General features: G+C 39.1%; 1 protein-coding gene across 1 annotated transcript; it reads left to right on the forward strand.

The window, feature by feature from the left end:
- The first annotated feature begins 347 nt into the window (after positions 1 to 347).
- LOC133517199 (transmembrane protein 184C-like) lies at positions 348 to 10,225 on the forward strand. The gene is made up of 6 exons (XM_061850405.1): positions 348 to 892; positions 1,020 to 1,259; positions 1,384 to 1,665; positions 2,091 to 2,190; positions 2,852 to 3,026; positions 4,935 to 10,225. The coding sequence occupies exons 1-6, from the start codon at positions 630 to 632 to the stop codon at positions 5,168 to 5,170; spliced, it is 1,296 nt and encodes a 431-aa protein (XP_061706389.1). The 5' UTR covers positions 348 to 629; the 3' UTR covers positions 5,171 to 10,225.
- Positions 10,226 to 10,826: the final 601 nt, after the last annotated feature.

Below are 10,826 nucleotides of genomic sequence, written 5' to 3' on the forward strand. Positions count from 1 at the left end.
ATTACCACTTTTCTACAATATTCACTCAATTTCCATAACAAATACGAATATACTTTACTAATAAAATATCGTTCTTTGAAATAATTTAAGGTTTTGTGAAGCAAATAATTATATTAATCGGTATTTTACAGAAATCACCAATAGTCCGAACCATACTAAAGATTCACTGCACTTTTCATATACATTTGGACTTGTTGAAGTGGAAGAGTACCACCACACGCAAAAGCCGTAACAGCCATCAAAAACTCATTTAATAATTTACCGTATCACTACTGACTAACATCTAAATTAAAACTACTTTTACAATAGCTGTTACGTTTGTTATGCATGGAGCGGAAGATGGGAAGAACAATACAATAGACAGTCACAGTGTCAGTCAGCTGCGTCACTTACGTCACTGTCAGTCGATAAATATCTACGTAAAATAAATATATTTTGTTAATCAAACTAAATCAGTTTAGCTTGAATCTAACGCCTACTTTCGTAGTTGTTGTGCATTATTATCTAATATAAGTATCCAAACTCGGTTTGTTACATGTCTTCCGTGCGTCACACCGAAATAGAAAATGTTGTGAAATTTAACTTGTTTCGGTATTCTTATTACTTATTATGTAAAAAAGCAAAAGAAGATGTGTTCATATAGTGTGTTTTCATTCTTTAGTAAGTGGCGTTTATGGATTAAACCGCTGCTGGTAGCTTTGTACGTTATACTTATAATCGTTTTAGTGCCAATATTGATAGCTCATTCCATAAGCAATGGATTCAGTAAAGCTGACCAAGGCGCCTTGGTGGGAGGTGGATTCGTCCTATTGGCGTTGCCCATCTCTATATGGGAGATCACACAACATGTATTGCATTACACAAAACCTTCTTTACAAAAACATATTATAAGGTAATAAAATACTAACAATATCTGTTACGACAGCAGAATGATCAATTATTTTAATGTTTTTGTGGTCTGTAATCTCATTATATTATATGTTTTTCATTTAATGAAGAGTCTTTCTTTCCCTCCACAGAATATTATGGATGGTCCCAATTTATGCACTAAATGCTTGGCTAGGCTTACAGTTTCCAGAACAATCTATTTATATGGATTCTCTGCGAGAATGCTATGAAGCATATGTCATCTACAACTTCATGAAGTATTTATTAAACTACCTCAATGAAGATCAAGATTTAGAAGCACTACTGGAAACAAAACCTCAAGTTTATCACATATTTCCTCTCTGCTGTCTTGCACCCTGGGAAATGGGAAGGTAATTAGGACAGTAATATTGACACTAAATAATAATAATTTATTAGATTGCTAATGATGAATTAACATTAAAATTTTAGTAATTTTCTGTTTATTTAATTATCACATATCTTTTATCCATCCAGGGAATTTGTCCACAACTGCAAACATGGCATCCTGCAGTACACAGTAGTGCGGCCCGTAACCACCGTCATCTCCATGATCTGTGAGCTGTGTGGGGTGTATGGTGAAAGTGACTTCAACCCTAACGTGGCATTCCCTTACATGATAGCCATTAATAATCTGTCTCAGTTTTTGGCCATGTACTGCCTGGTGCTGTTCTATAGAGCTAACCGGGTGGAGCTGAAGCCAATGAAGCCTATTGGAAAGTTTCTTTGCATAAAAGCTGTTGTTTTCTTCTCATTCTTGTGAGTATTTGAGATGATTCAGATTTTTGACAATTGTTATGCAGTGCCATGGCATCAATATAACTTGATTTCCAACATTAGGTATGTTTGTTTAGAGAAAAAAGTAAGTCATTCGTCTCTTGCCTGCTCATAACTGAAAGCTGCTAGAGGTTTACCACTTAACTCAGGCAGTTAGCAAAGAAGTTGTGTTGTGGTTTTCTAATATAATGTACATATCTTAATCAGTTCCATGTAGTCATGTAACCTGTGGTACATATATTTATGAAGTTGCAATTGCACAAAAAAAAAATGTTACAAAGTGAAAAAGGCTATTAATATATTAAATTGTTATTAACTACTTAATAAACAATTTAGTAATTAGTAGAATTGTTGAACATAATTAAGTGCATAATTAGTAGTAACTAATTACTATTATTTTCTTACAGCCAAGGTGTAATTATAAATATTCTGGTTTATTGTGGAGTTATATCAAGCCTATTTGGAATACCAGAATCGGATACCAAAATTATGTCTTCAAAACTTCAGGTATGAAAATAAGCCTATGCCACCTGAGTCATTAAATCGGATTGACACAAAAATACAAACATACATAAATATATATGAGTGTGTGTGTATCTTTAACCCAAGATGAACAAAAATTTACTTCCGAGCACACCTTATTGAAATCTTTGGTGCTTAAAGACACTTGCCTTCACTTGATGTTCTTACAGCTCTCATGAAGGGCACCATCAAACTCTCAATCACACAACCACCCTTAAGGTGCAGTAGGTTCTAGATTTATGTTCTTCTCCCCCTCTCACTGAGCGTAAGCGTGAGATGGATTTGCGTGCTCGGGGCCGCGTATATAATGTTATTTAATTTTAATTATTTGTGTCTTTTAATAATAATAAAAGTAATCCTTGAGTTCCCTCAAGGATAATATTGCTCATTTTTAGAAATAATTCTCATACTTTTAGTTTTTAAGCAAAATTTATTATAATTTTTTAAAGTGCATTTTAGACCTATATTCGTGATTTTTTTCAATCGAGCTAAAGTCAAAAATGGATTCGAGTCCCTGAAGTCCCTAGAAAAAGGCCTCAAGATTGCTTATATTTTTGCCAACCATATTGTGAAAAACTCGCTACGACTTTTCAATAACTCCGTTCTCTGAGCCTACTGTACCTTAAACATTGCATTTTGTCTCCAGGATTTCCTTATCTGCATCGAGATGTTTCTAGCGGCCATCGCGCACCACTACAGTTTCTCGTATAAGCCGTTCGCGAGGCACGAGCCTGACTCGCGCTCCTGCCTCGGCTCGTTCCTCGCCATGTGGGACGTGTCGGACGTGAAGCGGGACATCTCCGAGCACCTCGGCGTTGTTGGTACGTCACCTTACAGCTCGTATAAGCCGTTCGCGAGGCACGAGCCTGACTCGCGCTCCTGCCTCGGCCCTTTCCTCGCCATGTGGGACGTGTCGGACGTGAAGCGAGACATCTCCGAGCACCTCGGCGTTGTTGTTACGTCACCTTACATCTCGTATAAGCCGTTCGCACGGCACGAGCCTGCTTCGCGCTCCTGCCTTGGCGCTTTCCTCGCCATGTGGGATGTGTCGGACGTGAAGCGGGACATCTCCGAGCACCTCAGCGTTGTTGGTACGTCACCTTACAGCACGTATAAGTCGTTCGCGTGGCACGAGCCATGACTCGCGCTTTTGCCTCGGCTCGTTCCTCGCCATGTGGGACGTGTCGGACGTAATGCGGGACATCTCCGACCACCTCGGCGTTGTTGGTACGTCACCTTACAGCTCGTATAAGTCGTTCGCGTGGCACGAGCCATGACTCGCGCTTTTGCCTCGGCTCGTTCCTCGCCATGTGGGACGTGTCGGACGTGATGCGGGACATCTCCGCGCACCTCGGCGTTGTTGGTACGTCACCTTACAGCTCGTATAAGCCGTTCGCACGGCACGAGCCTGACTCGCGCTCCTGCCTCGGCCCTTTCCTCGCCATGTGGGACGTGTCGGACGTGAAGCGAGACATCTCCGAGCACCTCGGCGTTGTTGTTACGTCACCTTACATCTCGTATAAGCCGTTCGCACGGCACGAGCCTGCTTCGCGCTCCTGCCTTGGCGCTTTCCTCGCCATGTGGGATGTGTCGGACGTGAAGCGGGACATCTCCGAGCACCTCAGCGTTGTTAGTACGTCATCTTACAGCTCGTATAAGTCGTACGCGTGGCACGAGCCATGACTCGCGCTTTTGCCTCGGCTCGTTCCTCGCCATGTAGGACGTGTCGGACGTGAAGCGGGAACTTTTCCGAACACCTTGGCGTTGTTGATATGTGTTACTACTACAGCTCTTATAAGTCACGCGCGGCACGAGCTCTACTCGTGATCTTGCCTCAGCTCTTTCATATGGGACGTTGTGAACAATACATAAATTAGCCGAATTCTTGGCTCTCAGAATGTGTGTATACATTTTAAATATTTTTGATTACAAGAAATGAGATTGCTTTAATTTTCTTGATTGTGTTTTTTATGCTCGAATTTCACATTGAGATGTTGCCCATCAGAAGAACTTGATTAAGTAGCTAATGACGCATTTATGTTGTCGGGAACTAATTCGTTTATGGAGTCAACAATAAATGTTTAAACTAACATAGTTACCATTTTTATCAGGTCTGTTATTCACACGCATGTACTGCTTGAACTGCTACTATTTATGAAAAACAAAAGAGCTGGCTCTCATATAGCTACGATACGATGTCATGTACGATAACTTTTGGCTTAAGCTTAAGTACCTAGTTTTACTTTACCATTATTAAAAAAAAGTTTAATTATTACTAACCCGTTGTACCATTATCGTGCACGTTATCAATCGACCTTCGCTGCATTTAGTGCACTAACACACCAACACAGGTATTCATATTCAAGCGAACATCTACCTTATGGTGTTGTAGTATGGTGTACCTATAATTGTTTGCATTTGTCTTGCTTATTGGTTTGTAGACACAACTGCTACCCAATCCTGTGTTTCACCTGAAGTTACGTACATACACACCGACACGTTTTTCAGCCTGCAGCTGAGACCTTCTTTTTTTCGATTTTGTAGTTGTAGACGAAAATAGCTTATACGTAATTACGTACCAGTCCAGATTATATAGAGAAGCGAAAAAAAAAAACAAATTATTAATAGCCAATTGACGCTTGTATCAAGTTTATGAATAACGCCATTAGATTTTACAATTCTTCTACAACCAATAATGTTATAACTACTGTTCTTCTTTCTGTGAACAGGGAGCTCGTTCAGCCGGCGCCTGCGAGGCAAGTCCATGTACCACATGGCTCGAGGGTACGACGAGAGCTCGCGTCTAGTCAACGAGCCGACCAGCAGCTCGGCGCCGAACCTCACCGTGGAGGAGCCGGCCGTCGACGTCCGGCCCACGGTGTACGGCTCCGTGGACACGACCGTCACCGCCTCCGCGTCGGACTCCGAGCCGCTGCTTGGCTCCGTGAATGACCCTATGGCATGAGTAAGGTCTGGACATATGTTTTTATAGGCACTATAAAAGAGGCGATGACGTTTTGGGCTGCGGGCTACCGGCGGATATAGCCTATAGCCGAGATAATTGAACTTCGTAAATTTCGAGCAACTATCTGTCACTTTAATTACGCCTTGAAGTAAAAGAAAAAGATGCATGAAATTTTGCGAACTTCGGTGTTCGCGGGAGGCCTTGGTTACCTTTGTTAAATACCTACCTACCTACTGTTGTAACTACTGGTGAAAGTTAGAAATGAAATGGTACTTAGAGCATAAATGCCACTGGACATTATTGTCATTGCCTCCGCGTCCGACCGGAGCCAATACGCGGTTCGGAGGAATATAACTTTAAGCCATGATTAAGTTTTGTTTACGTTCGCGGAAATTGCGCTCGCGGAATTAGTCATACGTGTTTTGATTTTCAACTTACTTTTTAATACCCGGTGTGTGTCCGCGATCGCTCTACATATAAACAAAGAGAATTTAAAGTAGGAGGTGGATTGTCAAAGAAAACTTTGTAGCCACGGTAAATTTACTGCTATCTTTCGATACTTTATTAAAACTTTTAGAATGCCATTTGACTTTGATTCTTATTTTTACACTAATATGTGTTAAATTTGTTAAATATCAAAAAGTGGCACCATCTAATAGATCAAAGGCCAAAGGTATAGCGACATCGTTTCGAGCGATGGCGCCAAAACCTTTAAGTTGTACCCGGTAAGATGGCGCCACTTTTTGATATTTAACACATATCAGTGAAAGCACCGACCTATAACAATGACTGAAAGAATAAGGATCAAAGTCAAATGGTGTTCTAAAAGTTTTCTATGTGTCGCAGGACGGCAGTAAATTTACTGTGGCTATAAAATTTTCATTGACAATCCACCTCTATTTCAAATTCTATTTGATTTAAAAAACGACATCTATCCTCGTAAGACCCACCATACAAAGTTTCCCTAATTTTAATTTGGATCCTGTTGTATAGTAGATTAGGATGACTTTCGTTTGTTTTACAAAACAATGAAACAAAAGAAATGCTACTTTATTTAGTTTTTTAAAGGTTCAAATTAAATTGAAGCTGAGTGAACATTGGGCCTTACGATGCTGTACATGTTACATACATACTATTTCGAGCATGTGAGTTCATTCTATTATCATTTGTTCCGTATTACAGAAAAATAGTAACCTGAAGGTTATTTTGATGAGATCCAACCGAACTATATACGTTATATAGTATAACTGGCAACAAAGGTATTCAGTATATAGGCTGTATACAGTATATATAGCTGTTAGCCGTATTCATAAAATTTGGGAATATTTACCTACTGTTTTCCCCCTGTTACCACATTATGCGCATTTCTATTTAAATGTGCCCCCAACTTGCATTTTGGATTTTGGAATTTATTAATATTATTTGCACTCAGAATAACAAGCTCTTTCAATCCTAATACCTTTTTTGTATGCTGGAACATGGATCTGCGTACGAGAAAACTATTTGAAAAAATACTCGCAGCACATGAGAGGATATGCATGAAAAAAAAAAGTTTCGTTTGTCCGTTTTGTTACGGTCATAGAAGGTTGTATTGAAAACGAACCAAATGGACCCAAAAACATTTGGATTGTTTTTTTCGTTAATCGATGGTAAGAGCTCGTGTTTCCTAAGTAGAAATAATATACTTGCAAATTCCCAATTCTAATACAAAATATGGGGGTACAACTTTTAATAGAAATATCGGTATACATGATGCGCTGGATGTTGTTTTTAGTCAATAAAGCCACAGTCTAGTAAGCGAGAAACAGCACGCGTCATTCGGAACCTGACACTGACACTGGTGCAAATATATATTACATATATACAGATGATTGTGATTACATATATACAGATGATTGTGACCATTTATGTAGCTAGTCTACAGCAGTATCGATATATGGGACGCGATACTTAAATACGTCGACAGTCCCGTATATACGGGACGTATGGCAACCCTAGTTATAGGGAGGAGATACCGTAATTTGTGACTTTGCTGCCAAACATCGGTTTTGTTAGACAGTGAAAATTCTATACGTAGTATAATTAATACTATTATATTCTGTGACTACAGTCATTTCGGTTTTTATCGGATTTGAACCTGGAACGAGAACGAATGATCCTTTTTAAGAATCACACGAACATAACCGCCGACATACAATCGAAGTTACATACACTCTCATTTAATAGTACATTACGATACAAGTGCGAAAAATAGGAACTCGTGTCGATTTAAAACACTCCCTTCGGTCGTGTTTTAATTTATCGCCACTCGTTTCGAATTACTTATTCGCATATGTATCGTACAACGATTTGCAGTACGTATGGCCCTTTAAATGTTCGACACAGTAACGTAATATGCTAATTTTCGCACTAGTGCGGTAAAGTAGCACCATATGTACTGTAATAGTGCATTGTGATACAAGTGTGCTAAGTTGGTCATTACACACGAGGCGATATTGTGCGCGGGAGCTGCAAGCGAGCGCGCAATAAGAAAGCCGATGTGTGTAATGAGTATAGCACACGCGTTTCATACGACGTTTTTCAACACACTATCGAGGAAAAAAGAAACTTTCATATTTATCAAATTTTAATTGTTGTTGCGGCCGGCGGGCCCCGGAAAGTCGGCGGTCGGAGGGGCGCCGGCTCCCGCCAGTCCACGTTATAAAATCTACTTGACCAATTTAAGAAGGCTCCGTTTCCATACATATTATTAGCAATCAGTTACCTGCTTAACTCAGTCGGATAATATAATGAATAACCGGCCAAGAGCATGTCGGGCCACGCTCAGTGTAGGGTTCCGTAGTTACTCTTCCGTCACAATAAGCTAAACTGGAGCTTAAAGTATAGTAAATTGTTAACCAAGGGATGAAACGGTACCTTTCACCCGAGTTAAACAAATAGGCAAATTTGCATAATCAGTTCCTAATTAAAGTAAGTTTTTTTACTATGAAGGGAAAACTTTTTGCGATAACTCAAAAACAGCTAAACTGATCATGTCCGCTATAGTTTTCATTTAATGTCTTTCTTAAGCTCTGCTTCCACAATTTTTTTCATATTTTTTGGACCTATGGTTCAAAAGTTAGAGGGGGGGGGACACATTTTTTTTTCTTTCGGAGCGATTATCTCCGAATATATTCACTTTATCAAAAAATGTTTATTGAAAACCCCTATTAGTTTTGAAAGACCTTTCTAACGATACCCCACACTCCAGGGTTGAAGCGAAAAAAAAAATTCACCCCCACTTTACGTGTAGGGGAGGTACCCTAAAAAAAATTAAATTTTTAGATTTTATTGTACGACTTTGTCGGCTTTATTGATTTATATATCCATGCCAAATTTCAGCTTTCTAGCACTAACGACCACGGAGCAAAGCCTCGGACAGACAGACAGACAGACAGACAGACAGACAGACGGACATGGCGAAACTATAAGGGTTCCGTTTTATGCCATTTGGCTACGGAACCCTAAAAAGCACGAGTATTATAATATACTGAAATATATATGGTATATGCATGCCTGGTACTAGTTTTCGTTTCTAGATGTTGTAATACTAAGAAATTAGAGCAAGTAGATGTTTTACATACAAATTTCTATATATGTATTTTTTCATGTAGTTTAAGCAACGTCGTTTTAAAATGAGACCGTAGCTTGGCGACGGGTTCGTGTGATTCTTTGGGCCACCCCACACTAGCGTTTTTGAGCGTCGGCGTCTAGTCATCGCTATGGAAAATAGCGTCGCTGCGCAGTAGTTGCGCCAACGTTGCGTCGAGCAGCAGCCATAGATTTGACTTGACGCCGACGCTCGGGAGGCGCTAGTCAACTCTATGGCTATGGGGTGGCTTTTTATATGGTTTAGCAAGGCTTTTCGATTATAAGTAAATGAATTATCTTTGTATGTACTATTTCATATTACCTACATCACATTTTATTGCCAAAAATAACATTGATATTAAAATTAATTTAACCTAACCTAACACATTTTACACTGTGATTAATTGTGGTATCAATGTGGCATTATTAATTTGGGTGTCTTTGGGTACATTCCAAATTGTTAAGCATAATATTATTTAATAATTTTGTTACTTTACAAAAGCCCTAAGTTCACATAGGGACAAATTTTACGCGATTTCTCTTAACAAGCTAGCACACTAGCACGCTTCACCCTATTTGCTGAAATATTTGTCTTGGATCTTTTTCCATAGTAAAGGGCCAAACGACATAAGGCAACTCATTGTGTGTTATTATGGTTGCGTCGCTTTCGTTTGCCATATAAAAGAAAGAGAGGCAATACGAATGTTTATATATAGGTACGAATCCCTATAACAAAAAACACTAATTGATCGGCAGCAAACAGTTGGGTATTGGTTGTAAAAGAGCGCCGCTAGAATGTGTCGTTTAACATTTTGTCCCCTAGTGAAGCTTTATTTATGGGTGGTAGTGGTAATTTGTTCCGTCTTCGCCTTATGCGCTCGATACGTTATTCGAGTTATATGTCTCTTACCCTGATGATGATGAACTGTAAAAATTAATCGATTAACGATTTCTTTTGCTGTAAGAACAACATGTTAAATTGAATCTATCCCAAATTTCCTGTAAAGGACGAGAGTTAGACGAATACGGCGAAGTGAATTGTCGCTAAAACTTATACGTGTAATAAATATCTAATGTAATATATATTTAATCACAATATGTTATAGTTTTGATAAAAGAAAAGAATGTGTTAAACTTTATATTATTATTTGTTGGTAATTTTTATTATTTATCGTAGACGTCCACGGTAACGTATGAAAGCAACCATTTATTAAATTTCTACCAAAGCTGTAACCTGAGTAACATAGCTTTTGTCACTTCAAGCATATGCTAAAATTGCTAATATAAATAAACGATCTTCTGATCTGCGATATTGACTTATATCTTAATATATTATGTTATGATTATAAATTGTGATATATACCGCAACTTTTGGAGCGGTTCGTCTGTTAAGTTTTAGAATTAAAAGTATTTCTTTATCCAGTATGCACGAGTTTGATTTTCACTCAAGTGAAGCTAAGTCACCATGGTAAGTAAATTATCCTTTCTTATGCAAGTCAATATAAGTGGCCAGTTTGCTACATGTTAAAACTCCAGTGGCACTTCTCGACCCTCAGCCCTCACACCGATGTTGCCCTTGAGCCATCTTAGTAGTTGCTTTTTGCAGGGGCCCATCTTTTCAGGGCGAGTTACCGTCTGCCGGTCGGAACTAAAATTGGATACCTTTTATTAGGCAGGCGACGCAGGCGTCCGATAGCCCAGTATTTAGTTCATCGCTTTCATCAAAAATAATTCGAAATGGAGATGGATTGTCAAAGAAAACTTTGTAGCCACAGTTTTACTGCCATCTTTCGACACATGATTAAAACTTTTAGAATGCCATTTGACTTTGATCCTTATTCTTTGACTGATATGTGTTAAATTTGTTCAATATCAAAAAGTGGCCCCATCTAATAGATCAAAGGCCAAAGGTAGGGCGGCATCGTTTCGAGTGATGGCGCCACAGCCTTTAGCCGATGTCCGGTAAGATGGGGCCACTTTAATCAATAATCATGTGTCGAAAGATGGCAGTCAATTTACTGTGGCT

This window comes from Cydia pomonella, chromosome 4, assembly GCF_033807575.1.
Source record: "Cydia pomonella isolate Wapato2018A chromosome 4, ilCydPomo1, whole genome shotgun sequence".
Classification (NCBI taxonomy): domain Eukaryota; kingdom Metazoa; phylum Arthropoda; class Insecta; order Lepidoptera; family Tortricidae; genus Cydia; species Cydia pomonella.